At 47.7% G+C, this 26372-nt stretch overlaps 10 protein-coding genes across 10 annotated transcripts; 7 read left to right on the top strand and 3 right to left on the bottom strand.

Annotated features, from left to right (window-relative positions):
• Positions 1-3482: 3482 nt before the first annotated feature.
• Positions 3483-3731, top strand: EDB93DRAFT_1055506 (uncharacterized protein; the record flags this gene model as incomplete). Its single annotated transcript, XM_041444747.1, has 1 exon — positions 3483-3731. A coding segment is annotated over one exon (249 nt), but the record flags the coding sequence as incomplete, so codon positions are not given.
• A 980-nt stretch (positions 3732-4711) lies between these two features.
• Positions 4712-6261, top strand: EDB93DRAFT_1240433 (uncharacterized protein; the record flags this gene model as incomplete). The annotated part of the gene is made up of 5 exons (XM_041451755.1): positions 4712-4999; positions 5056-5228; positions 5434-5551; positions 5649-5754; positions 5900-6261. 5 exons carry the CDS (start codon positions 4712-4714, stop codon positions 6259-6261), a joined length of 1047 nt encoding a protein of 348 aa, XP_041308206.1.
• Positions 6262-6537: 276 nt separating this feature from the next.
• EDB93DRAFT_1084616 (uncharacterized protein) lies at positions 6538-7740 on the top strand (the record flags this gene model as incomplete). Its single annotated transcript, XM_041445845.1, has 4 exons — positions 6538-6647; positions 6698-6990; positions 7016-7441; positions 7490-7740. Coding segments are annotated over 4 exons (1080 nt in total), but the record flags the coding sequence as incomplete, so codon positions are not given.
• A 739-nt stretch (positions 7741-8479) lies between these two features.
• EDB93DRAFT_1250057 (uncharacterized protein) lies at positions 8480-8789 on the bottom strand (the record flags this gene model as incomplete). Its single annotated transcript, XM_041452943.1, has 3 exons — positions 8480-8627; positions 8668-8689; positions 8744-8789. 3 exons carry the CDS (start codon positions 8787-8789, stop codon positions 8480-8482), a joined length of 216 nt encoding a protein of 71 aa, XP_041308204.1.
• A 2255-nt stretch (positions 8790-11044) lies between these two features.
• On the top strand, positions 11045-14208 carry EDB93DRAFT_362687 (uncharacterized protein). The gene is made up of 6 exons (XM_041456198.1): positions 11045-11364; positions 11414-11638; positions 11689-12263; positions 12314-12511; positions 12564-13196; positions 13246-14208. Exons 1-6 carry the CDS (start codon positions 11222-11224, stop codon positions 13866-13868), a joined length of 2397 nt encoding a protein of 798 aa, XP_041308203.1. The 5' UTR covers positions 11045-11221; the 3' UTR covers positions 13869-14208.
• Positions 14209-15292: 1084 nt separating this feature from the next.
• EDB93DRAFT_1240430 (uncharacterized protein) lies at positions 15293-16944 on the top strand (the record flags this gene model as incomplete). The annotated part of the gene is made up of 5 exons (XM_041451753.1): positions 15293-15477; positions 15536-15694; positions 15747-15970; positions 16022-16445; positions 16503-16944. The coding sequence occupies 5 exons, from the start codon at positions 15293-15295 to the stop codon at positions 16942-16944; spliced, it is 1434 nt and encodes a 477-aa protein (XP_041308202.1).
• A 695-nt stretch (positions 16945-17639) lies between these two features.
• EDB93DRAFT_1337101 (uncharacterized protein) lies at positions 17640-20364 on the top strand (the record flags this gene model as incomplete). The annotated part of the gene is made up of 6 exons (XM_041455353.1): positions 17640-17786; positions 17850-18052; positions 18100-18620; positions 18668-18880; positions 18934-19566; positions 19617-20364. The coding sequence occupies 6 exons, from the start codon at positions 17640-17642 to the stop codon at positions 20249-20251; spliced, it is 2352 nt and encodes a 783-aa protein (XP_041308201.1). The 3' UTR covers positions 20252-20364.
• A 443-nt stretch (positions 20365-20807) lies between these two features.
• EDB93DRAFT_1250053 (uncharacterized protein) lies at positions 20808-21892 on the bottom strand (the record flags this gene model as incomplete). Its single annotated transcript, XM_041452942.1, has 9 exons — positions 20808-21009; positions 21064-21121; positions 21178-21250; positions 21306-21356; positions 21412-21481; positions 21535-21568; positions 21626-21648; positions 21702-21791; positions 21852-21892. The coding sequence occupies 9 exons, from the start codon at positions 21890-21892 to the stop codon at positions 20808-20810; spliced, it is 642 nt and encodes a 213-aa protein (XP_041308200.1).
• An 834-nt stretch (positions 21893-22726) lies between these two features.
• Positions 22727-23302, top strand: EDB93DRAFT_1103685 (uncharacterized protein; the record flags this gene model as incomplete). The annotated part of the gene is made up of 5 exons (XM_041447329.1): positions 22727-22758; positions 22827-22989; positions 23016-23057; positions 23089-23098; positions 23175-23302. The coding sequence occupies 5 exons, from the start codon at positions 22727-22729 to the stop codon at positions 23300-23302; spliced, it is 375 nt and encodes a 124-aa protein (XP_041308199.1).
• Positions 23303-23534: 232 nt separating this feature from the next.
• Positions 23535-26012, bottom strand: EDB93DRAFT_362578 (uncharacterized protein). The gene is made up of 5 exons (XM_041456197.1): positions 25818-26012; positions 25724-25758; positions 25405-25667; positions 25304-25355; positions 23535-25254 (listed from the first exon to the last, which is right to left on the bottom strand). The coding sequence occupies exons 1-5, from the start codon at positions 25930-25932 to the stop codon at positions 23809-23811; spliced, it is 1911 nt and encodes a 636-aa protein (XP_041308198.1). The 5' UTR covers positions 25933-26012; the 3' UTR covers positions 23535-23808.
• Between the last annotated feature and the right edge of the window lie 360 nt (positions 26013-26372).

Below are 26372 nucleotides of genomic sequence, written 5' to 3'. Positions count from 1 at the left end.
CTCCCACACTGAGTAATCTGAGGGCTTGGGGGGTGATAGTGTGCACGCCGGTGCGCCTATTCACCCTCTCATTTAGTAATCTGAGGGCTTGAGGGTGGTAGTGTGCATGCCGGTGCGCCTATTCACCCTCCTACACTGAGTAATCTGAGGGCTTGAGGGTGGTAGTGTGCACGCCGGTGCGCCTATTCACCCTCCTACACTGAGTAATCTGAGGGCTTGAGGGTGGTAGTGTGCACGCCGGTGCGCCTATTCACCCTCCTACACTGAGTAATCTGGGGGCTTGGGGGTGGTAGTGTGCACGCCGGTTGAAGGTACTTTCAGCTTTACTCTATCAACACATGCTGACTGCGGTTTACAGGCAGGGACGTCTAGGACACCTGAATCTTTGTCAAGGTACTTTCAGCTTTACTCTGTGAACACATTCTGACTGCGGTCTACAGTTTTTTGTATCGTGGTAAAGCTAATCACAAGGTAATTTAATTCATATTCATATCGCAGGTGCTGACCCAGAGTCCACAGACGGTTTCCGCTATTTTATTTATATATATATTCAATTTCTTTCTTTCTTGTAGTCTGCTGTACAAGGCCAAGGCAGAGAGGGCCCCTCTGCTGAGGTCTTGTATTAGCTTGTATACTCTTTCATTACTTAACGTTTTTTCGCCTTTACTTTACTTTACTTTACTTTACTTTACTTATTTTACACAGTATGCTTTAATTTGTAACGCGCTGGCTTAATGTGCTGCCAAAATGAAATGATTGCGCGTTTCTCGCTCCTGTGAAAAAGTCACGTGACCAACCGCTGCTAGTTCTCGATGTAAATCAGTATACTTGTGGTCTTCCAGGACATGAAAGCCCATACACGCCAAGGCCTTGGTGGTAATCATACATGCTTTGTGGGCTTCCGTGGTTCGCGCGGAATCAGCGAATGCTGGCGAATGTAGTCGTACCACACAACATACCAAAGGTGGATGTAGCGAGGGCAAGACTAAAATACCATGTGGCAGGCGATTTTAGAGGGATGTATTTGCCATATGAAACATTACCCTGGAACATAGTTTGTTAATACGTATGTGGAATCAGGGAGGTTTAATAACCAAACATACAAATCACTCTGAATACCTACATCACCCCAATGACAGTTCACTGGTACGTCGGTAAGTCACTGTGCATATTACTCTTCTAGTGATTTTGAGGCCTAGGTGGATGCATTTCAATGGTACTAAGGACTTAAGGTATCAATCTGAGTGGCTATATGCGCTCTTTTGGTGAGATATGCACTAATTCCTGTGCTACAGTAACTTGTGCGTGCAAATGTCTCACCCATACTAAACTCAATGAACCTGCTGTCAGTAAGTGCAAAATATCATCTACATGTACTCCTGCTGATGTCGAGTCTCGCTATCACTCCACTGTCAGTAGGTGAATGGGACACGGGTGGGGACAGATCTGGGTGAGGCGTGCCGAGTATAAACTATTGCCACTGTACATTACATAGACAGACAAATATAGCAGATTTTCAACAATTCAGGCTAACGTCTGTTTGCTTCTAAAATACACCCCATCCTCATCTAACCCCCAAAGTAAAGCTCCAGGCAGTTATGTGCCCGCACACCCCATCCTCATCTAACTACCAAGTATGTTCACCCGGCTCATCACACATCTATTTGCTTCTAAAATACCCCCCATCCTCACCGCTCCAGGCAGTTATACGCCCGCACACCCCATCCTCATCTAACTACCAAGTATGTGCACCCGGCTCATCACACATCTATTTGCTTCTAAAATACCCCCCATCCTCACCTAACCCTCAAAGTAAAGCTCCAGGTAGTTATGTGCCCGCACACCCCATCCTCATCTAACTACCAAAGTAAAGCTCCAGGCAGTTATGCGCCCACACACCCCATCCTCATCTAACTACCAAGTATGTGTACCCGGCTCATAACACATTTATTTGCTTCTAAAATACACCCCATCCTCACCGCTCCAGGCAATTATGCGCCCGCACACCCCATCCTCATCTAACTACCAAGTATGTGCACCTGGCTCATCACACATCTATTTGCTTCTAAATTACACCCCATCCTCACCACTCCAGGCAGTTATATGCCCGCACACCCCATCCTCATCTAACTACCAAGTGAGCTCCAGTATATACCGTTTCATTATGCTGAAGTCGAACGGAGTTGGGTCCTTTGGTTGTGAATGCCGTGAGGGTGTTCAGACTTTGTGTGCTCAGGGTTTGAAGGTTCTCAAAGGAACCGAGTAACGTCCGAGTGATAACAGGGTAACCTCTTGAATAATGCGGGCTGTCACCTCAAACTGGACAATTTGAATTTAAGTTATCTACATTTGGTATTATCCCCATATAGTCTAGATCAGATCGGCTTGAAATTTTCAAATGGTGCCACTCACCGAACTTCCATCATTTCTGTCATGGGGGATCCTGTCACAAAACTGTCCAAAAACCTCTCTATCCGTGTGGATGAACTACTCCGGAATTCATCACCATTTCAATTATCCTTAGATAGGAAGAATGATTATAAATTACTACAGAAAGCCAAGTAAGCAGTTTCAAAGTTAAGGTTCAACTCAGACTGAACTGCTGAAATTTAAGGACAAGACTGTGGAACATATGGCAAGATGTTCAACTAACCAGTTCTGGTATTGGTGTCAAGGAAACCGAGATCTCGGAGATTGAACTCTCCAGGGCTGCAGTCAGCATCGCTTATGCCGCGGTTAATAGTTGTAAGCTTCTATTTGAATTTGATCATGGTGGATTTGTGATGTTTGAACCCAGTACGGACTGATTGGGATGTCCACCGTTTTGCAGACCAAGCTAAGGTGTCCCCCAACCCGCTGAATTCTGACCGCCAACAAAGGGAGAAACTTGCAAAATATTTCAAGACTCCTTCCTTTGGCCACATCTCAGAGCCGACCACATTTATTGACAGGCACGGAAGGATACTTGCTTGGCATTTGCCAGAGATCTTGGTGGCTGATCGAACAGTATGCCAATTCTCTGAGATAAGCTCAAAGACCTTCTAATCATATATATTCAGGAACATATCAATAGCTCTGTCAAATCACTCAGACCTATCCTAGACAAGTCTTTGCCTAAGGCAACTAAAGGGGAAAATTACCCTTGGTGTTCGCAGGGATTTGTTATACCTTCAGGGGGGGGAGTTCGGAGCAGGGCGGGTGACTTTATGCCCAGGCGGATTTATGCAACGTCATGAGGTAAGTTTGTCTATCTTGCCTCCTAGGGTACAAAACTAACTTAATTGAGCTAGCGTCTTCAAGATCATTTGTACCGATCAACCTCCCTTTCATCACCTGTAGCTCGAAATTGGTTGGCCACCATGACTGTCAGTGAACAATTCTGGTCAGCCATTACCAGCATTATTTCACCAGATCAGTATCTTGCTGGTGTGAAATCTGTGTCTACACTAAAGGATATGGTTCAAACCCCAAAGCTGGTTGTTTGGCCCTCTACGTTTTCTGGAATTGAGGTAATTGTCAATAGAGAGACTCCCTATCATCGGGATCCGGGAGCATCACAATCAGTCTATGACCTTCTGGTTAGCTTGGGTCAAGATCATCAGGCCGTGCTAGATCTCCCAGACCTGGGTGCTCAACTAGGATATCCCCCTGGGACTATGGTATATATCTCAGGCAAGGTACTAGAGCATGGCATCCCAAGTTGGGGTGATGGAGAGAGGATCGTGATTGCCCACTTTGTCAAGGATAAAGTGCATGATAAGCAGGGCATTCCAAGACCGAGCTTTCCGATGGAGCAGGAGTTTCTTATCCGAGTGGGGGCTGGTAGAGGTCTAAAAAGGTAGAGTTAATTAATATACCGAGAGGAGATATGGCTAGACCTGTCAAGATGGCAGTAAGTAGAGTTAATTAATATACCAAGAGGAGATATGGCTAGAGTTGTGGAGATAATTTTTCCGTCGCATTGCTTGCCTGTAGTACTTCTGAATTCTCATTCTCAAATGTCTAGCCAGAAAAAAACACGTCTCAAGGCCGTTTCATATTCTTTCAAAGGCAGAGGTAGCTTATCAAAACAAAAAGACCTGGATGTTGACTATATGTCCTACAAACCTACAACAGGCAAGAGGGGGAAGCGATCATGGCTCCAAGTTCAAGCTGATCCACTGTATGAAACATCAGGGGCGCCTTCCCCCTCCTCTAGCCCAAAGAAACGGACGAAAGAGGCTCCAATGGAATTTCCAGATACTGAGACTTATGATACATATCAGGAAACACTTGGTGATTTTGTTCTAGATGAAGAGGCTACAGAGCATACAAGAAAAACCAAGGTATGACTCATGTTCTTAGGTTGCTGATAAGTCTCTTCTCATACTACATGATATAGACACAAGACAGTTTTATAGCAGACTATCTTGCATATCGAGGTCTATATCTAGACATCATCCTGGAATCCGAACAATTTGTTCGCACAGGCATGTGTGAGTCTTGCCAAGACGCTGAGGCCACATTCAGTTGTGTGACTTGCACTGGGGACCATGGCTGGTGTCGCCCTTGCATGATCAAGTCACATCAGTCATTACCTTTTCACAAAATCCAATTGTGGATTGGCAAGTGCTTCAAGGACGTCACTCTTGCCGACCTGGGTTTTATATGGTACTTGGGCCATGGGGGCGAGCCTTGCCCCCCTCGGTATGGAGCTTCTTGTCATGACGACATGGAAGCTTTGCCACATGATACCAGCCCTGTCACTATTGTGCACTCTTCCGGGGTGTTCATTCATAATGTGGCATGGTGTCATTGTCAGGGCCCTGTTCCGAAACAGCACCTACAGCTCCTTAGAGCAGGACTATTTCCTGCCAGCTCCACCAGACCCAAGACTGCCTTCACCTTCGAGGTCCTGGATCATTTTCTCATTGATTCCTTGGAATGCAAGACTTCGGCAAGGAGCTTCTTTGAGAAACTCACAAGGCTGACTAATAATGCATTTCCGGATACTGTCCCTGTGAGTGGGGGTACACTTGTTCCAGGAGATTTCTCTAAATACCTGTGTGTTAACAGGATCGGTATCGTGAACTTATGAGAGTATCTCGTCAGTGGCGCGACTTGAAGAACCGAAAATGGTTTGGATTTGGCCACGACGTGGAACTGGGTCCAGGCCCAGGAGATCTTGCTCTCTTCTGCCCTTCGTGTCCGCAGCCAGGAATCAATATGCCTTTGCTTTGGGAACAGAAGTATGAAAGGCAAGTTGTTTATTATTCGAAACTCTGCTAGATGAAGCTGGCCAGGCTCGGGGCTACGTCATGTAGATAAAGCTGGCCAGGCTCGGGGCTACGTCATGTAGATGAAGCTGGCCAGGCTTGGGGCTACGTTATGTAGATCAAATGCCTGGAGTTTCTTCAAGCCTAATTAAGATTAAACTTGGCTGACTTGTTTCAGGTGGCTTGTTATGAAGAGATTGGTGGTAGATGGGAACTTTACTGCTCAGCACATGAACATGCGGGAGCCTGAACGAGACATCTTCCTTTCGGATGGTTCAGGTTATATGGTGACTGAAGTCAGAATATCAGGCTCACTTGGCCTCAGCAACTGAAAGTAAAGAGGCGAGTCAAGTGGTTTATTGTCCTTTTTCAGTGGCGTCCTAAATGTGTCAGAAGAGGTCCACATGTAGCAACCATCGAGCAGTGAATGCAGCTAATGCAAACCGAAGTAATCTCCAAGCTACTGGTGTGGGTGCTACAGCTTGTGCCCGGCATGGATGTTTTGTTCCCCACTCTGTAGTAGACTTTCAGAAGGGCGAACGGCAAGTCTCCTTTAATTTATTATGTGATGGCCTGACATGCTGACAAAATAAAGTCAAGGCACATGAATATAGATTACTCCATATGCAATGGTATCACCCAAGCTGCCAACTCTGTCGACACCTCACTCATAATTTATGATGTGGGGTGTCAGTGGAACCTTCACTTTGGAGAATGTGTTAACAATTGCCCTGGCTTGACACTCCCTGAAAATACAGAGATTGTAGCTGCAGTGGGGAAATTTCATCTCAGTGCTCATAAGCTAGCTTGTTTTGCTAGATACAGCCTAAACTTCATCTTAGGCGCTGCCCAAGTTGACGGAGAAATTCTGGAGACACTCTGGGCTCCCTTTAACAAGATATCTCCAACAGCCCGTTCTATGAGCCAAGCCCACCGTCAAGAAATCCTTGATGACCATATGCGTAATTCAAATTGGAAAAAACTTGTAGGGATTGGTGAGTGCTAAATTTGAAGTAAATAAGACTTTGATTAAATATTTTCAGTCAAGACCCTGTTACGAAAGCACAAACGTGCATATAAGGGCATCGATGACACCAAGGTCCCATTTGAAGAGCTTACGAGATCTTTGGATGTCAACAAAGTCAGCTTGTGGGAAAGTGACCAGAAACGAGCAACCGAACAGCGAGGGGAGCATCTTGACATATACAATCTAAAAATGGATAAAGGTGAGCCCTTCTACTGGCTTCTATATGCTGTACATTCTGATGGGTGATCGGAAGCACCAACAATGGCAGAAATACGTCTTAAATTAACTGAATCCGAATATGCAGATACCGGCAAAGTCGGATCAGTATCTTGGCTTATTGAGGGAATTAACTTGGAGGATGCACAGTACGTCATTTTATCATCTGTAGGGTCAGAGAGTTTGAATTCCTCCATAGGGATGCATTGAGGGTAGATATCCGGCAGCTTCCAAGAGACGCTTCTGCTACTCAGAAGGCGGTGGTTGCTGAGAAGCGACAAAAATTAGCTGTGAGGATCTCAAAATATCATGAAAGAACTGATGCCATGACCCAGGGTATCGAAGTCAACTCGGGTACAGTGCCCCTGGATGACATCAGATTTTGCACTGCAGATGTCGTGGAGTTAGGGCCAGAAGCTACAGATCTGGAATTTGCCTCAGAGGAAATTGTTGACTCAGAGGAAGTTCCTGCAGAAGTGATGGGATATTTGGGTGCCATCATCCATGCCTCACCAAGATGCTCTAGCCCTTGGGTTGGGTGCTCTAGTGGCCGAAGAACTCCAGTTACGGCAGGGTCAGTCAAATGATTGCCTAGAAAGGTTACGACAGGCTCTTGGTCACAAATCAATCATTTACCGTCAACACTTCCGAAGTGCGGATTCCACATGGGCAGGCACAAGGTCGAAGCAAGAGGCTTTACGGTGCCAGATAAAAATTGATAAGTATGTTCGAGGCTATCAAAGGGCAAGGGATGCAATGCAGAGGCTGGGAGTAGACGAAGAAACCCTCACTAATGTTTATCAAGAAATTCAGCCCAGCCAGCTCACTGTGAATCAGGAAGTGACTGAGGAGAATAGACATGGGCAGGGATCAGACAGACTGGCTTGGTTTTGGAGGATCAACAACGGTGGTAATACTCATGAAGACCCATGGATGGATGAATGTAGGTGATAACTCAATATTTCATACGTCTTCTCACAATAAGTATTAGTCTACAGGGTCAATTGGTTAAAAGCTAAGGCTAGGTGGCAAAGGTGGGAGGAGGAGTTGAGTTTGGTCCAACATGAGATGGGTTGGACAGTTGGCTGGTTTCAGCAAAAGAAGGATGAATGGCATAGAAGATATCACCAAGCCAAAAAAGCTGGCCATCAAGAATATGCACAGCAGCAGGTGCTCTTGTGGGAAAAGTTTGAATTGGATGCCCAGAATGCATTCAAGGGCAAAATGATTATAGTTGATTAACTCTACAATTGTCTTTATACAGCCCTTGTAATACATAGGAGTCTGACCAAAGTATATGGCCAGACCAATACTCACCAACAGTATATGTACTGGTTGGCCTGACAGCAGGATCAGCCCAACCAGCATATACTATTCGTACAAAGCGGCCAGCCAGCCTGTTTGTCTTGACTGCAGAATCGGCCAGACCAAATGATACCCACTGTACATAGTGGTCAGCCGGCCTAGTTGGCCAGACTGCATATTCGGCCAGACAGGTATCTACAGGCCGTGCCTAATAGTCGGCCAGCGAGGTTGGCCTGACAGCAGGATCAGCCAGACCAGAATATACTATTCGTACAAAGCGGCTGGCCAGCCTGTTTGTCCTGACTGCAGAATCGGCCAGACCAAATGTTACCCACTGTACATACTGGTCGGCCGGCCTAGTTGGCCTGACTGCATATTCGGCCAGACCAGTATCTACCAACAGTACTTACTAATCGGCTGGTGGTTGGCCAGACCACAGGATCAGCCAGACTAGCACTTACCTAACCTACATATAGGTCGGTCAGCCTGTGTGGCCTCAATGCTGTATCAGCAGGAGGTTGGTTTTTGACATACATTTTCATGCTGGCCAGTACTGGTCCTACTGGTCTGGCCGATCACATTCCACGGCCATGTCCCTTATTATTTAGATACTGGCCAGTACTGGTCCTACTGGCCTGGCCAGTCACATCCCATGGGCATGTCCCTAATTATATAGCTACTGGCCAGTACTGGCCCCACTGGTCTGGCCAGTCTTGGGGACCTTCACCTTCTCGTTGGTGTATTCAGGGGGAGGCACAAAGTTGTTCTCTGCATCATGCTCGAACATGATGAATCTGTGGCCGACCTCCTCCTGTCTCTCATCTCTGACAGTGGGATACATGAGAACAGACATCACCCAGGAACGTGCCAAGCAAAACACCGATGCCTCAATCTTTGCAAGGAAATCAGAGGTATGTAGAAATACAAGGTTAACACTCACCAAGCATGAAAGCAACAGCATGACCCTCCCATAGGCTGAGGGCCATGATGGCACAGTGAACGAGCCTGAGGAAAGATCCTGCTTTCTTAAGCTTCATGTCATGATGGCTATGGTGGTGTAATCCAGCTTCATGGTGGTGGTCACATTCCATGGGCATCTCCCTTATTCCTTAAATACTGGCCAGTACTGGTCCTACTGGTCTGGCCGACCACAGTCCACAAGCATGTCCCTTATTATTTAGATACTGGCCAGTACTGGTCCTACTGGTCTGGCCGGTCACATCCCACGGGCATGTCCCTTATTCCTTAGATACTGGCCAGTACTGGTCCTACTGGTCTGGCTGGCCACAGTCCACGGGCATTTCCCTTATTATTTAGATACTGGCCAGTACTGGTCCTACTGGTCTGGCCAGTCACATCCCATGGGCATGTCCCTTATTCCTTAGATACTGGCCAGTACTGGTCCTACTGGTTTGGCCGGTCACAGTCCACGGGCATTTCCCTTATTATTTAGATACTGGCCCAGCTGGTCACATTCCACGGGCATTTCCATTGTAATTTATATACTAGCCAGCCCCAGTCCTACAGGCCTGGCCAGTGATCATCTACAGGCACATCCCTTATTATATAGATAATGGCTAGTACTGGCCCCACAGAGCTGGCTGGACACATTCCACGTCCATGTTCATTATTCCTTAGATACTGGCCAGTACTGGTCCTACGTGTTTGGCCGCTCACAATCTATGGGCCTGTTATCCTCCACCTGAATGCTGGCCAGTACTGGCTCTACGTGTCTGGCCACTCACCCTGCCACCCTCCAGGTCACAGTTAGTTTATTATTACTGTATGTAGAATGAACATCAGCCAGAATGGCCCTACATACTGGCCAGTGCAGTGCCTACAAGGATTTAGTACAGCCGGCCAGCCACTGGCTGCACACATCCTACGGCCATTTGGCACGTCCAGGGTACAGGTTCTACGTAGGGTCTTGACTGAATGGTCTGCGGTCCAAGAGAAATTCTGGACCTGTGACCAAACCATGGGTCCAGTCCACAAAGGTTCGGGTTCAAACCTAGGTCCTGGACCGGACTGCGGCAGCACTAGTGAGAATAGTTCTTGCTCGATGAGATTGATGCCGAGGTTGCTCGACTCAAAGATATTCGTAATGCAGAAATGGACATGAAGTTTGTCTCAGACGACTAGGACATAAATGGGAAGGAATTTTTAGAAGAAAGAGCACTCGACACAAAGATGGGAATTGAAATATTGCTGTTAACCTGTGATTCTGTCTTTCGCTGCTGCCTTTCGAGTCCGAGTGCTAATGTGATTGATTACATAGAAAGGAAAGCTGTGACGTAGTATCAATATCAATTACCTTGGTCATACAAGGTCACTCTCCAATGACAATTTTGTGGTGTTCCACAACCACCAGTGTGAAAATCATCAACAGTCACTGGTGCAGTTTGACTCAATGCCAGCGCACGTGATACGCCTCTGTTCTTATCGTTCTCCAGTATCAATGCATGTCAGGACTCTCAGCATTACTGAAGATGTTATTTTTCAAGCTTGCATAACCAGTTCTCCTTGCGTCTTATAACTTCGCTACTGCATGCGGCAATCGAAATACAGCTTTCGTCATTAAGACGTGATTTCATGCATGTGTATTCTCATTCTAACTTGGATTTTCGTGTAGGCAGTGGTATATGAGTCAGTGCATGAGACAGGAAGAGACTCTGAGTCTCTGATAGGACGGAAATGGATTTCCAGGGAAAGCCAGGCTCACCTGCGCGAGTTGATGGGAACGCGTCGTCGGAGTCACGAAGTACACTGTAGGTCCACAACCGCCACATCAATCCATGTCTGACACATCAGATTGATCGATGGTTCACTCCATTTGCGCCACATTGGTCGACCGGATATAAGGAAAGCAGGAAGTAGTCGTCTTTCTTGTCCTCTTATTTTTACCACCTCAGTTCTGCTCACCACACTCAGCCAGTGTGAACATAAATCCCAAAATCAAGATTCTCAGAAGAACTTCTGTTGATCATAACCGAGAACGAGTCATGGCTAGATAGCGGAGTTCTTTTAAATTCACCATACAAAAATATGATGTACTAGTATTACCTGGCGCGTTACAATATATATTATTTCTGACGAACTCAGAGTATAGCATATTGATGGATCTCTGATTTTGGTACGGACCAGACAAAAATCGATTTCCAGGAAAAGATACAAGTCAGGATCACGTGCGCGAGTTGATGGAAACGCGTCGTCGGAGTCAAGAATTGAACTGTAGGTCCACAACCGCCACATCAATGATCAATCCAGCATCTGACACATCAGATTGATCAATGGTTCACTACATTTGCGCCACATTGGTCGACCGGATATAAGGCGAGCAGTCTTTCTTGTCATATTAGTGTTTTCCACCTCAGTAATAGTTCTGCTCAGTCAGTGTTATCATCGAACACCTACCATCATGTCCCCTGCTGGCGAGACTGACCCATCGTCTACTCCGCCACGCGCGAATGCACCAGTTGAAGGTGATATTAAATTAGAATCCACCCCCAACAGTCGTGGGGCTTCGGTCGTCAGCGAGCACATCGACTTGGTCGGTGTCCAGTACGCACCTTTCTTATTCTCATTGAGTAGCACTTGACATTCCATGAAGGGTCAAGGATGTCCGCCCATGGATTCAACGGGACATCGAGCAGGCCAAGCAGTGCAAGGCAGATGCTATGCTGCAAGCCCTCCTGCAGCGCGCGTCCTGCGCGCCGGAGACGAAGCAACCCGAGCTTCTGCAAAAGTGTCTTGAGGCAGTTCTACCGGTTTGTAATGGTGAGGTCTCTGCTGGAGGCGTGTCCTCCTCGGGCATCGAGACAGCCCTGAAAGAATAGTGAGTGCTTCTTCACGATCGAACGTTTCCACGCTTACATTGATTGCAAGCGTACGTCCAGGAATAGAAAACAAGTTCTACAGCCCTTTTATTCAGGCCACCAATATCGCGCTCGCTTGTCTTGAAGAAATTAAGGTCGACGGAATGGATGCTCCTGCCACCACCGTGGACATGATCTGCCAGCAAAACGATATGCCCATGTACCAAACCCACAAGACGCTGACATCGGTTCGGAAGCCCGACGTCGTGATGATTCCTTTGAACAACGCACGTGCTTCCTTCGAGGATGAGAAGGGCGGCAAGAAGGGCGATCAGAAGGCCAAACAAAGGGCCGACCACAAGGACGACACAAAGGACGGTCAGGAGCGCAAGGATCACATGGTCAAGAATGCAATGGAAAAGCCGCGAACACCACTCTTCTGGAAAGATATTCTAGGTTCCATCGAGTTCAAGAGAAAGACCCCCGGGAGGACGAAAGGGATTAAGCCACCGCCCTCTTCGTATACAGTGACAGACTATGTCCCTACTAAGCCAGAATATCTGCCGGTGGATCACCTTAAGGCTGGAGAATCGGCGCCAGGCCTTTCGCAGACCCCACCAACACAACCTGCGCCTGACACCACACGTAATTGATTTCATTTTTGATTCCAAAATCAAACTAAATTGTCTGATCAGCAGTTCGATCTTCTGCACAGCCCTCCAAGGGTGGGTCCAGCTCCAAGCGGAAGGCCGCGGACACTTTGCAATCCGTCACAAAAAAATTCAAGGCCAACCCTGATGAGTTAGATGTGACCGTCCAGACAGGTCTGTACGCCGCCGAAATGTTTGCGGCCAATCTTGCTGTCGAATATCTCATTAGTTTTATTGTCGTCGGTGGGTTCGTTAGTTTGTCGAAATTAGTCACGCTCTTACCGTGGTTTTTTAGACGATGTGATCTGGATCTGGTATTATGATCGCCAGGGCACCGTCCAATGCTCGGGCATCAACTTCATTCAAGATCTCCCGCGATTCATGGTGCTGTTGTATGCGTTACAGCGCTTCGAGGTTCACGATTGGGGCCGAAACAATGACTTCCTCCCAGTTCAAGTTGAGGGGAAACAATGCCATGAATTCAAAGTCAAGGATAAAGATTTTGGTACAGTAGATCTGCTGCTTCACACCAGCCATGACGAAAGGGTGACGCACTACGGACTACAAGGACGGGCCACCAATGTAGTCCCTGTCACTAGTGAAGCGCTCGCGAAGAAATACGGCAATTTGCAGGATGGGATGGTGGCCAAGATATTCTGGGGAGAGGCGGATCGCACTAGCGAGCCAACAATCTTGAGCAAAGTTGAGGAGATCGCCAATGTGCACCCGACCGTCCAAGGACATATTCCTGAGCTGCTCTGGCACCACAGGTTCACGAATCCCACGTCCGCCATGCGAGAAGCGCTCGGTGTTCCGGAACCTACAACGGGAAGTCGTGTGCTCTACATTCTTGTATTCCGCAAGCTACTCCCCATCACGAAGCTTCACGGAAAAGAGCTTTTCGATGTCTGGCGTCAGTGTATGTTGTGTACGTGTTTTCTTGATTTCAAATGGCTCTTTGCTGATATAGCGTGCAGGCCATCTGACTTTATGGAAAGAAGGTGTCTATCATCGCGATGTCAGCCCTGGAAATTTGATGTGGTACTGGAAAGACGGGAAGCGGATCGGTGTCCTGAACGACTACGATTTATCCTCGTTGGAGGGTGACCGAGGTCCTCGGGGCAACGAACGCACGGGCACAGTACCGTTCATGGCGCTTGATCTTCTATCCGCAAAGGCTCAACGAGGCGAAGTCAAACACCTGTATCGCCATGATCTGGAGTCATTTGTATGGGTTTTTATTTGGATTTGCCTGCGTTACAGGCAGGGTGTTCTTTTACCAGCGGAATCACGCCCCTTGGATGAGTGGGCGACATTACATGCTGTGACGTGCGGGGAGAAGAAATATTTTTTTCTTGGTCACCTGCGAGTTTACTACCCCTCGGACATCGATTCACGCATAGGGATTTTCCTTGTGGAGTGTGTGCAAGTGCTTCGAGAAGACGTTCACCGTCGATCTGCTCGCCTCGATCGGCTAATGGCCCAAGGAGTAGCCGAGCTGCCCGACGACGAGCAAATGGAAGATAAAGATATCGATGGTTTTCTACGCATGTTTACAGACCTGCCGAGCTGGGGTGAGCTCGACAACCTCTCACAGTGATTTCTTTACTTGTACATACGGTTCCTTTGCGGATTGCAGTATGTGTAACCTCCAGTTGTTTATAGATGGAATATTCTAAGCAGCCACTTGCTATGTAGATCTTATCAATAATATTCTATGAATCATCATGTTGGGCGTCTCCAGCTTAGTCGGAGAGACTCGGACTAAATGTTCGGTAGCATGTCATCTTATAGCCTCATCTCATACCATGCCTTATTCGCTGTCTCTGCGCTGCGCGCTCCTCGGCCTAGTCGAACGGGCAAAGTTAGTATTCTTGTGCCTGGGACTGTGCAACTCGTTCCACAACTTTAAAAATGCTTTTGTCCCACACGATCCTGCAGTCCGTGCCCTCTCCAAGTTGACCTATCGTTGAATCCGACTGGTAGCACCTAATGGGTGCATCTCTATTTCTCATGTTGAGCTGCTACTCCAGCATCTCACATATCTGCCAGTGAACGGTCACATCTCCGGGCTAACGTACGTCGTGACCGCCTCTTACCAAATAGAAATGTATTTTCCTATCAGCCCCAGGTCTCTATGCGCATTGGACGCAGCCGAAAGATCTCGCATCAAATAGAGAGTGGTTCCCTAAGGGGTTTCCGCCTTCTAACGCGCGATTTATGCAGCCATTGTTGATGATCTCTTAAAGGTATCATAGACTTGTCTTTTATGATCTGCTAATGAGATTGAATGGAAGTGTGACGTCGATTATGGGTTTGCGTTCTTCTCGCAATCATTCATCCATCGTAGTTGAATTTAACTGCAGGATTGGTTTGGTTAATGCACTCTGGTTTACGGCAGTCATGGATGCTCCAAGGAAAGGACTGTACATGCAATACTTTACCTCTGTACCAGTCTCCGCGTATTTCTCCCACAGACTTCACATCAAGATTCACTCCTCCAGCGCTTGTCCCTACCTAATCATTTCTTCATCAGCAATCTTCACTTGGTCCGGGCCCTGCATATTTTTTTCTGACAGAGATATAAGGTTGCTCATATCTAGCGTCACGTATCAAGCAAGGATAGAAGTGGTGCGCTGCTCACAGTGCTTGGAAGTTGGACGTACTGCAATTTTGCCACTTTCCGATACGATCGGATCGCACGCAGATACTGCACAGTGCGCGGCATGATCCGGAGTGGCAAGATCAGATATATAGTTGTTCATCAGACAGGGCCAGATCATACATCAAGTACCGCATAGCCTGGTGGTGCCTAACACGGGATTTTGGCGTTGGTGTGTGATCCCCTCACAGTAGTCAAGGCTTCATCAGCCGTTACTTAAACTCTGGCGTGTTCGGGCGCAGATGAAATTCCTAAAATGCATGAGCACCACAACTTACTGCCCTCTAAATTTAGGATAAGGATATAAATGTGAGGCATCCACCCACATGCATCTTTCTGTATTCTGATTGCCCCGCTTAAAGATGGTTACAGTTCAACAGAGTAGCGAACTCAATGCCCTCTTCCCCTCCCCATCTTCCCCGCCAAATGTGCTTTCCCCTCCGCGGTCGCCTGGCGCTTCTCCAGAAGCAGTTGTAGCTTTGTCACAGGTCTTGAAGGAGAACTACACAAAGTACCACATTTTCTTCAACTACAAGCGGTTCCATAAGTGCGTATGCATCTTGACTAATCCATATCTCATGCTGCTGATTCGAGCGTCGATAAAGCCATGTCACTCATCGCGCGCTAGCACTTTTTGTCATGGGCGCGAGTGGGTCACTGATCGAACAGTTCTACAAGCAAGACAGCTCCTACCAGCGCCCAGCCGTCGAGCCTCCCGAAGCTGTCACAGAAGAGAACTTTATCGAACATCTAGGTGATGACAAGTTGAGTTTTAAAATTGATGTTCAACGCCCCACTCAATCGATTTTCTGTCAGCTTTTACGCCGCGTACAAATCCTTCTTCATCAAGGTTATCCAGGACAAGGGCCTCAGCGCCACGCTGGAAGAATACGTATTCTCTAAGAAGTACAACTTTATAGAGGGACGAGACGCGTTTAACCAGCCGGTGATGTTGGCGCGCTTCCTTGGAGGTTTGTTCCACGCCTTCATCCATGTAGGCTATGGCGCAGAATTAGGTATTCAGGGCATGGTCGTCGAAGGCAAGCAACGTAACACATCATCGTAAACAAATCCCTGACAGATATCCAAAGGTCTTGCATTGGCCAGCGTGCACGAGCATGAGTTCTTACCATCGTATCTCTTCGAGCCCAGCGGCACGACTGCAGTGGAAGAGGTTACAACTCGACTTACCTCGCTTGTCCTTAATTCAAAGACATCTACTACGCCCTCTCAAGTCAAACAACCACCGAAAAACCACGCATTCTCCATTCTTGCCAAGATCATGCAAGATCCGAAATTCACACCACAGGAAATCAAGAAGTATTTCAAAAATTTTGATGGCCTGATGTCTGAGCATGGTGATATTATATGGCGCTACGCTGAACAATGGACGATCGACCCGTCGCAGCCAGGCGAAATTGAAGATAAGATGGAAGAATGTATCTGGACAAGCACTATCCTCTACTGCATTGGCGGATGGAACAAAGATAAAGGCTTAACAGCAGACTTCACCTAGTAAGTGGCATCGAATCTGCCATCTGCGCAAAGACACTAATTTTTGGGGTGCTCCAGCATGCATCTCGTCACGTCTAGTCTCTTCCTTCCATCCTTGTTGCCTTACCTACCAAAACATTCACAAGTTCTTGTGCTTCGCGGATACTTTGCGTCGACTATTGGGTGGTGGATCGCACTCGGCTTCCCTAGACTGGACATTCAAGGCTTCCTCAGTGCCACCTCACCTCTTCCGTCAGATATAAAGGTCGCTAACCCGTTCCTCGACATCATTCAATCTGCGATAATGCACTCAAACGAACATATGCCAAAGATTCAGCGCGCCTTGGCACATTTCTCGTCACTTTATGGCACACGGCCCAAGGGCTACTTCAAGGACACAGAATTAGAGGGCGCAGAAGCGCTAGATGGATCGCTCTTCTTTTGGGCTGCGAAATTGACTGACGAGTATATGAGCGAAGGGAGGCCCTGGAGCCAAGAAGGGTTTCCTGTGAAGGATTAGGAGTGAACGAGGGATTTGAGATGTATGTCCTACAAACACCGCTGAACCAATAACTGCAGTTTTATTTGCTTTCAAATTTATCAGATATGTTGATCGTTTGATATCCCTCAAGACACAGCGATATTCATTCACAAGAAACATATCTGAAAGGGGTAACGATGTATGACAGTGTGAGAAGTGTAACTGAGTCGGTCGTCTATCTTTCTCGAAACATAGAGCGAACGTCGGACTCCGTTCCACTCTGAGAATATCAATCTCGAAATTGGGATTCTTAGAAGAACTTCTGAATCAAAGAAACTTCCTAGGGACCAGTGTAAACTCGGATCGATATCAAGATTAATCCAAGTTGCGTATTTATTTATTACGGAACAACATTTGTGTGGTAGAGTAAGTTCCTGTTGCCATGAAATAATTCCTTGTGCGCTGCTTCGATCTTTTCGATGAATTGACACAGTCAGAATGACTTGTCTGGGTCACGTGCGCGTGTTGATGGAACGCGTCGTCGGAGTCGAACTGTCCACAACCACCACATCAATCCACATTTGATTGATCGATGGTCCACTACATTTGCGCCACATCGGTCGATAAATATACAGGAAGCAGCTGTCCTTCTCGTTCTCTTATTTTTCTCCCTCCCACCAGTTCTGCTCATAACACTCACTGGCAGCCAGCAGAATCATTGAACACTTAGCAACATGTCCCCTACCAGCGAGACTGGTCCATTATCTACGCCTCCACGAGCCAATGCACCAGCTCATGGTGCTAGCAAAATAGAATCTACTCCAAACAGCCGTGGTGCTTCCGTCGTCAGCGAGAACATCGGCGTACTGGGTGTCAGGTGCGTATGTTTCCTGTTTTTATCAGCATCTAACATTCCATTAAGAGTCAAGGACGTCGGCCCATAGATTCAGCGGGACGTTGAGCAGGCCAAGGAGTGCAAGGCAGATGCCATGCTGCAAGCCCTCCTACAGCGCGCGTCTTGTGCGCCGGAGACGAAACAGCCCGAGCTCTTACAAAAGTGCCTCAAGGCAGTTCTGCCGGTTTGCAATGGACAGATCTCCACCACACTTTCAAAGTCTTCTGACATTAAGACAGCCCTCAACGAATAGTGAGTGTTGGTTTCTGAGACGTTTTCATGCTCACAACGATGGAAAGCGTACGTCCTGGAATAGAAAACAACTTCTACGGCCCTTTCATAAGAGCTACTAACATCGCGCTCACTTATCTTGAAGAGATCAAGGTTGACGGGATGCGTGCTCCTGTCCCCACTGTGGATATGATCTGTCAGCAGAATGATATGCCCATGTACCAAAGTCACCAGACCGCGAAATCGATTCGAAAGCCTGACAGCGTCATTCTTCCTTTGAATAGCGCATGTGCTTCCTTCGAGGATCAGAAGGGCGGAAAGAAGGGCAAAGAGAAGGACGAGAAGGACGACGAGCAGCGCAAGAAGAAGCGCAAAGCTCATATGGACACGAATGCAACGTCGAAGCCAAAAAATCTTCCCTGGAAAGACGTTCTAACTTGTATCGAGTTCAAGAGAAAGACGCCAGGCAGGACGAAAGGCATTAAATTACCACCCTCTTCCTATACAGTGACAGACTATGTCCCTACCAAGCCAGAATATCTGCCGGTAGATCATCTCAAGCCTGGAGACCCTGCGTCCGACACTGCATGTAAGTGGTTGTATTTTGTATTCCAAGATGAAACTCAATCAGCCCAGCTGCAGTTTCATCTTCCAGCCTTACTGCTGCCCAACAGACACAGGGCGGGTCTAGCTCCAAGCGCAAGGCCGCGGACACTTTGGAATCTGCTGCCAAAAAAGCCAAGATCAACCCTGACGAGCTAGATGTGACCATCCAGACGGGTCTGTACGCGGCCGAAATGTTTGCGGCTAATCTTGCCGTCAATCATCTACTGAATATTATCGTCGTTGGTGGGTCCCTTCCTTTACCGAGATCGGTCGCACTCTTACCACTGCTCTGTCAGATGATGTGATGTGGATCTGGTATTATGATCGCCAAGGGACTATTCAATGCCCGGGCATAAACTTTATTCAAGATCTACCGCGATTCATGGTGCTGTTGTATGCTTTACAACGCTTCGATCTTCACGATTGGGGCCGAAACAAGGACTTCCTCTCAGTTCAAGTTGAGGGGAAACAATGCCACGAATTTAAAATCAAGGATGACGAACTAGGAGAGGTGGATCTGCTGCTTCACACCAGTCACGACGACAGAGTGACGCACTACGGACTGCAAGGACGTGCCACTAACGTGGTCCCTGTCACCAGCGAAGCGCTCACGAAGAAATTCGGTAACTTCCAGGATGGGATGGTAGCCAAGATCTTTTGGGGAGAGGCGAATCGCACTAGCGAGCCAGCAATCTTAAACAGAGTTGAAGATATTGCTGAGGCGCACGATACCGTAAAAGACCATATTCCCGAGCTGCTCTGGCACCACACGTTCACGAATCCCACGTCCGCTGCCCGAGAAGCGCTCGGTGTTCCGGAACCCGCCACAGGCAGTCGCGTGCTCTACATACTTGTATTCCGCAAGCTGCACTCCATCGCGAAGCTTCACGGGAAGGAGCTTTTTGACGTTTGGTATCAATGTATACTGTGTACGTATTTTCATCGCACATATGAGGCTCCTCGTTGACGTAGTGTGTAGGCCACGTTACGTTGTGGAAACAAGGGGTCTATCATCGAGATGTCAGTCCCGGAAACCTGATGTGGTACTGGAAAGACGGCAAACGGATAGGCGTTCTAAACGACTACGATCTATCATCGTTGGCGGATGACCCAGGTCCTCGGGGCAACGAGCGCACGGGCACAGTGCCATTCATGGCGCTTGAGCTTCTCTCCGAACAGGGTCAACGAGGCGAAGTCAAGCACTTATATCGTCATGATCTGGAGTCGTTCATGTGGTGCTTCGCCTGGATTTCCTTGCGGTACGAGAACGGAGCCCTTGTATCCGCGGAATCACGCCCAGGCCGGTTGTATCATTGGGCCACTTCTGACGCAGTGACGTGTAGCATGCCGAAGCTACACTTTCTGAATAATGTCGAAGAATACCGACCCCGTCACATAAAGCCACTTATGTGGGAGTTCCTTGTAGAATGTTTTGATGTGCTTGACACGTACGCCTTTAATCGACGTAAACAACTACTACGATCGAGAAAGGGGGGAGACCGGCCAACCAAATCCGAGGAATCAGAATCAGATATTGATTGTTTTTTACAATCATTCAAAAATATCGAGAGTTGGGCTACGCTCAGCAAACTTTTACGGGAACCCTTGCAGTGATTTTCTTTACTTATTACACTACCTATGGGTTCGAATACTTGTATCAATTGCCTGTGCGCTTCGTCTCCAGTAGGTAAATCAAACGAATAGACATGGAATATGGTGACTCGTCATTGTGCAGAATTGAAAAACATAGGAAATACATGTTTATCTAAGCTAGCCGAGGCACAAGGCAGCAAGAGTCATGTACTACATAGTGGTAACTTGATCACACTTGTCACTTGTCAATCGCGCGTCTTTTTAAACAGGTAATGACCCCTGTCTACTGCTACTGGTAATTGTCTTGGGATCTGAGCTTCCGCGTCAATGTTCGGTAGGTCAATGGTCTCAAAAGCCAACATCTTGACATGTCACGCTCAAGAGATCTTGTTCAACAAAATTTAAGATTCAAACACATAGATAGAGTGCCATAAGAAATTCCACTCTTGCGCGCGAAATACATAACAGAAAAGCAAAACTAAGTGAGGTAATTGGTTTGAACGAAGATACTATGAAAGCAGAGTAAACATTAATACGCAGACCAGATATTTAGGCGCACCGTTGTCGCATTCCTCAATCAAGCATGGGTGAGGGAGTAACGTCCAGTGTTCGCATCGCGTGAGAGGTTCCAAGTCGTGTTCTGAGCAAGTCCAGTGAGGTCCTGGGTCCAGATCGCAGGAGTGTCGACTTGACCTCGTAAGATCGCGGTCTCTTCATAGTCCGCCGTAATGTAGGCACGCAGGACCGGAGTGTACTTCGCCGTGACACGGCTGCCATCTCTGCGTTGTGTATTGTGAACACTCTGAAGGAGAAATACAAGAAAGATAACATACCCAACATCGCTGAAGTAGAGTACGGGTGTGGGCATAAAGTCTCCTTTGTTTACAAAGCCTGGAGGTGGACAATCAACTCAGGTGAAAAAAGAGGAGACAATGATAGTCACAAACCGACTGCGATCTCTTGAATAGAACCAGTGTGGTTCTGAGCCTGCAGGATGCCAGCGGTTCCCGTCTCAGGGGGCTACACGAGATATTTGTCGGTGGTCGAGATGAATGTCGACAAAAGTCAGACTTACAGAGAAATGATAGACCTCGTTGGCCTCAGTCAGGGTTGTCTTCTGGTTGATCTGCATCACGACTTGCATTGGCGCTAGCAATTTAATAAGTGAAAGGGTCGCTCACATTAATATTCACGGAGGTTGCAGCGCTGATGACCTTCCCGGCCTCGACCTGGGCTCTGGAGAAAGCAAGTCTGTACAATATATAAGCGACTTTCAAGACCATCGATCTCGTCGATCATCTTACTGGGCCGTGTAGGTCGCGGTAGCCCTGTATGGACCTAAATAGGGATCATATGTAAGTTAGCGACTTAGCAGCAAAAGATAGGAAGACGCACCCTCCTTCCCGAATTTGGTGACCCTAAAAAAATAGCAAGGTTTCAAATCGTCCAGAGTCGAAGTAGGCGCACTTACTTCCAAACTATCGGGAAGACGTCCTGGTAGAGGCCTTCCAGGTTGGGGCTCCAAGCGAGCATGAGAGTGACCTCCTTTCCGAGGTTGTTGCTGCGAAACGACGACGAGTCGGTTGAAAAAATTTGTGAAAACGAGATCGTAGACACTCACGACTGGAAGGTCAAATTCCTGACGAAGGGACGGGGTGCCATTGTTTCGGATTGCTAAACACAAAGTGTACTGCTGGTAGTTGAGATGGAATGTGGACTGAAGAGCTTGAGTTCTGAAGTTAGAGTCTCAGCAAGGAGGTTTTTATACGTTTCGGACGGCATACTATGTTGCACCTCCTTCCTTGTTTTGCGACTCAGCCAGCGTCTCCTTCGTACGCCGGTACCTGGCGCCGAAGATCCTAATTATTCGACAAGGTGATAGCATATGATGGCCCTTGATTTAATAGACAGCCGGCTTCTCCACGAACCGACTCCCCTGGGCGTTCAAGTTGTGCGCTGGGAAGTTCGTAGCTGCGGTCGCCTGTCCTTCATACCTTCAGTTTGTGCTCCTTTCGTAACCTCGCCGTGATAGATGGATAGGGATTAGTACCGAGTACCAAATACTGGGATTTGATCTGCCTGCTAAGGTAGATGACATTGTAATCGAAATAGTGAGCCTATACTTGTCAGGAGTTGAGTCATCGGGAGCACATGGGCCATGGCACATTTCGCACACGCAACTGCAATGTTTTTTCTATAGTAGTCCCTGACCCCGTCGGCCCGAGTTGAGTCCGGGGCAAATCAACTGTCAAAGTCAAATGTCAGTCAAACGAGCTGCAAAAGACGCCCAACCTGCTTCAACCGAGGGCATAAACTTGGGGCGCCGAACTAAACATGGCTCCGCCGAGTTGCTGTGTCTGTCATTCAGAACATTCAAGGCACATCGACACAGCTAAGGAGTCCTAGAATAACATCGCATCAGCAGCAAAAGCGCTCGTTGAGCGTTACGGACATATTGCGTTATATTGAATTGTCACAAATTTGGTAACTTACATAATGTTTCGTGACTTTTTGTCTGGATTGATCACGTGCGCGTGCAATCAGTGTCAAGTGCACATGTTGCCTATTTTTATCGAGTAGCACACATTCTTTTAAGAATTAAGGACGTCGGCCCATGGATTCAGCGGGACATTGAACAGGCTAAGGAGTGCAAGGCAGATGCCATGCTTCAAGCCCTCCTACAGCGCGCGTCTTGCGCGCCGGAGACGAAACAGTCCAAGCTCTTGCAAAAGCCTGAGTGCCTCAAGGCAGTTCTGTCGGTTTGTAATGGACAGGTATCCGCTAGGGACATTTACTCTTCTGGCGTCGAGACAGCCCTGAAAGAATAGTGAGTGCTTCTTCGCTGACGTGCTTACAAGGACCACGAGCGTACGTCCTGGAGTAGAAAAAAATTTCTACGGCACTTTCATACGAGCTACTAACATTGCTCTCACTTGTCTTGAAGAGATGAAGATTTACGGGATGCGTGCTCCTGTCCCCACCGTGGATAGACGCAAGCAGGCTCATACGGACACGCATGCAACGGTAGAGGCACAAAATCTCCCGTGGAAAAAGTTTCTCGCTTGTAGCTAATCTCCACTCCATACTGAAGGGGGAAACCAGCCAACCAAATCCGAGGAATCGGAATCAGATATTGATTGTTTTTTACAATCATTCAAAAATACCGAGAGCTGGGCTACGCTCAGCAAACCTTTACCGGAACCCTCGCAGTGATTCTCTTTACTTATTACGCTACCTACAGTTTTCAAAACTTGCATCAATTGCCTGCGCGCGCTTCGTCTCCGGTAGGTAAACCAAATGAATAAACATGGATTATGGTGACTCGTCGTTGCGCAGAATTGAAAAAAAAAATTGTCATGTTTAGTACATAGCGGGGGGTGATTTCCAGCACGTTACTAGGACCTAGGAAATACAGTTAATGTACACTTGATCATTACAGGTCGCAAAGTATGAAAACAGGGAAATTACTTATTAGCAATTCCAAGAAATCGCCTCGATTTCTGAGGCTTTCCCTATGACTACAGGCATACGTCTGAAGATTCAAGAATGTGGGGACGTAGTAATGACACAGACTCAGATTACAAGGCGTACGCTCCCTGATCCTCTGAATACTGTGGCGGAGGTTCAACTGAACCTTGATTGCCTGGCACAACATCACCAGCGCCAGTATGCACGATCATTCGAGTAGGATGTTGGTAGGCTGTTTGTGCGCTAGCTGACGCCATAAATCGATTTCGAGATTCTCCTTGCACAGCCAAACTGTCTGTGTCAGGGCTGTGGTGGGAATTTTGTGTCTCATCGAAGGGTGTGGGGGAGTTCTGAACTGTGATATCGTCGGCAGAGGTAAAGATTGATTGGGATTGGGATTGAACGGGTGATGCAAGGTAGGGGGGAACTGGCTTCCGTGGTAATAGTCGTGCTGGTCGTGCCCCCACAGCCATATGCTCGACGGGCGTCATATCTGACATTCGACCGTCTCTAGATACAGCAAAGGCTGTGTTAGAGCTCTGGTGCGAAGGCTGCGTCTGATTGAAAGACACGTGATGATCCCTAGCCGCCAAGTTGGTGGCAAACGCATTGATAGCGCTTGGTTGGTATCCAGATTGAATGGATGGACAAAGAGGATCTGTCTCCTGCGATAATGACAGTGGCCTTTCATCCACCGTAGCCATTCGTCTGTCTACAGACGATATAGCCAAATTTCGAGCGTCTTCATACACAACAAAGTCTGCGTTCGAGCCCTGGCGTGAATGCGATATCTGATTGAACGGTGTGTGAGGGTCGTTGACTGTGAAGTTTCCGGTAGACTGGAGTGATTGGCGGTTGTAAGTGGATAACAGGGTCGAGCTTCGAGAATCCCCGTAGACAGGAGAGTATGTGTTAGAGCTCTGGCGCGAATGTCTTGTCTGGTTGAATGAGGAGGGAAAACCGCTGACTGCGAAGTAGCCGGCGGACGAATTGGTCATGTCTGACTGGGTTCTCAGGCTGGGTTGAATGGGTCGGGTATAGTAGCTGTGGGGGTCTGTCTCGTATGTGAAAGGGAGTTGTGGAAGAACGTCACTGTGGAAGCTGATTTTGTATTTTGGATCTGTACGTTCCAATTGATGTGGATAGCTTTGTGTAGAAGACTGAAAGCTAGATGTTTTACGCCAAAAGCGCATGCCGAGAACGATCAATGCAATTAGAACCGCCCCGCCCCCGCCCGCCGTGCCTGCGATAAGAGCAACATTGCTGCTCGATCTACTGCCCGTAAAAGGCAGACTGCTTGACGAACTGCTTGAACTAGATGATTGTGAAGTCGTGGTTGTGGCCGACATGCCTACAGTGGTTGACGACAAGTTGGCGCTTAGGCACGAGAAATCACCTGTCCCTACGACCTGTTCGAGCCCAGAGATCCCACCTTGTCTGCCTAAGGAGTCGAAAATGAGATACATGAGGTCCGTCCCTGCGGTAACATTTGCAACTGAGGTAAAATTTGCGCTATTGGAATTGAATACGACTGGTTGTCCGCCAGGAATAAGTTGCTGTCAGAAGATAAGTCGATCATTTTAATAGAATCCGCAATGATCTGACCACGATAGTAATGGGCAGTACTGCACTACTTTCGGCCTGAATGGTAAATTGACTGGAGTAGTGGTAAGTCAGTGCCACAGAAGTAGCCAAACCAAACTTGCCTGCATTGTATCAGCGGAAGTGGAGACAACCGGAATGTGTAAGGAGGTGACAAAATTGAAGTGTTGCAAACATTATTTGCGACTTGATTCCCAACAGTTAATGTGTTTGTCGTCCCTCCCGAACCAAATCCGGTGGCGTCAGACATGGTGAGTAGAAACGTAGTTCCCGCTGACAACGACAATTGCGGTATTGAATAAGAGCCTTTTCCATTGCTGAAGGCTGATGATGGTGGAGTAATATTCTGATACGACGTTTGCGAAGACTGGACACAAAGGTTAGTGGGCGATCGATACGCTTGAGACGATAGCGCCGACGAACGGGAGTTAAGAGTATTTCAAACGGTGCTTGTCCACCTGATGACGCCGATAAAGTTCAGCGAGAGCTTATAAAGTTGTACTAGATGTGGGCTTACCAGTCCATGAAATATCGAGAGAACCGCATTGAGTGGGAGCCCCCACAGTCACACTGAAAGCACGAGCAACAGAGAGACAAGAAGCAACACACGTAAAGAAGCGAACGAAGTGCATACTCGAGAAATGAGGAAGAGAAAAGGATATGGACGCGGGTGTACTCAAGTAATATCCTGAACAAAGGAATCGGAGCAGACTCAAGGTGAGGAGAAGTTGGGTCCTAGATGATGCTAACCGGCGAGAATCGATCACTATATAGCATGAACAGTGAGACACCGTTAGGCAATGTCATGAACTTTATAATGTGATGAATGTTGCCGGGTAGTCGGTGGCCAGATATCATGGTTTTGATTGACGTGCGATACCGAATCCTCGTGTCTGACATTCTGTATTCCGATATCGTCTGTACGCTGGCCAGCCAAGAGTGGTCCCGAGTGAATGCACGAAAGATGTGACAGTGGTGTGTAAATTACCTGTGCCGCAAACGCTGGCGCCGGCGGTAGCATAGTTTGGTGAGCTGGACGTGAGAGGAATGGCATCCGAGGCACCGACTTCAA

This window comes from Suillus bovinus (genome assembly GCF_016758785.1).
Source record: "Suillus bovinus strain UH-Sbo-P2 chromosome Unknown EDB93scaffold_24, whole genome shotgun sequence".
NCBI classification, from domain to species: domain Eukaryota; kingdom Fungi; phylum Basidiomycota; class Agaricomycetes; order Boletales; family Suillaceae; genus Suillus; species Suillus bovinus.
This window is presented reverse-complemented; position numbering and strand designations above follow the sequence as displayed.

Bases quoted from the DNA above. Each gene is read 5' to 3' on its own strand.
- EDB93DRAFT_362687 (XM_041456198.1), top strand. From the start codon at position 11,222: ATGTCCCCTGCTGGCGAGACTGACCCATCGTCTACTCCGCCACGCGCG. The intron at 11,365-11,413 runs GTACGCACCTTT...CATTCCATGAAG, and splicing joins ATCGACTTGGTCGGTGTCCA to GGTCAAGGATGTCCGCCCAT. The intron at 12,512-12,563 runs GTGGGTTCGTTA...GTGGTTTTTTAG, and splicing joins CATTAGTTTTATTGTCGTCG to ACGATGTGATCTGGATCTGG.
- EDB93DRAFT_362578 (XM_041456197.1), bottom strand. From the start codon at position 25,932: ATGCACTTCGTTCGCTTCTTTACGTGTGTTGCTTCTTGTCTCTCTGTT. The intron at 25,668-25,723 runs GTTCGTCGGCGC...CTTTGTGTCCAG, and splicing joins TTGAAATACTCTTAACTCCC to TCTTCGCAAACGTCGTATCA. The intron at 25,356-25,404 runs GCAAGTTTGGTT...CCACTACTCCAG, and splicing joins CTTCCGCTGATACAATGCAG to TCAATTTACCATTCAGGCCG.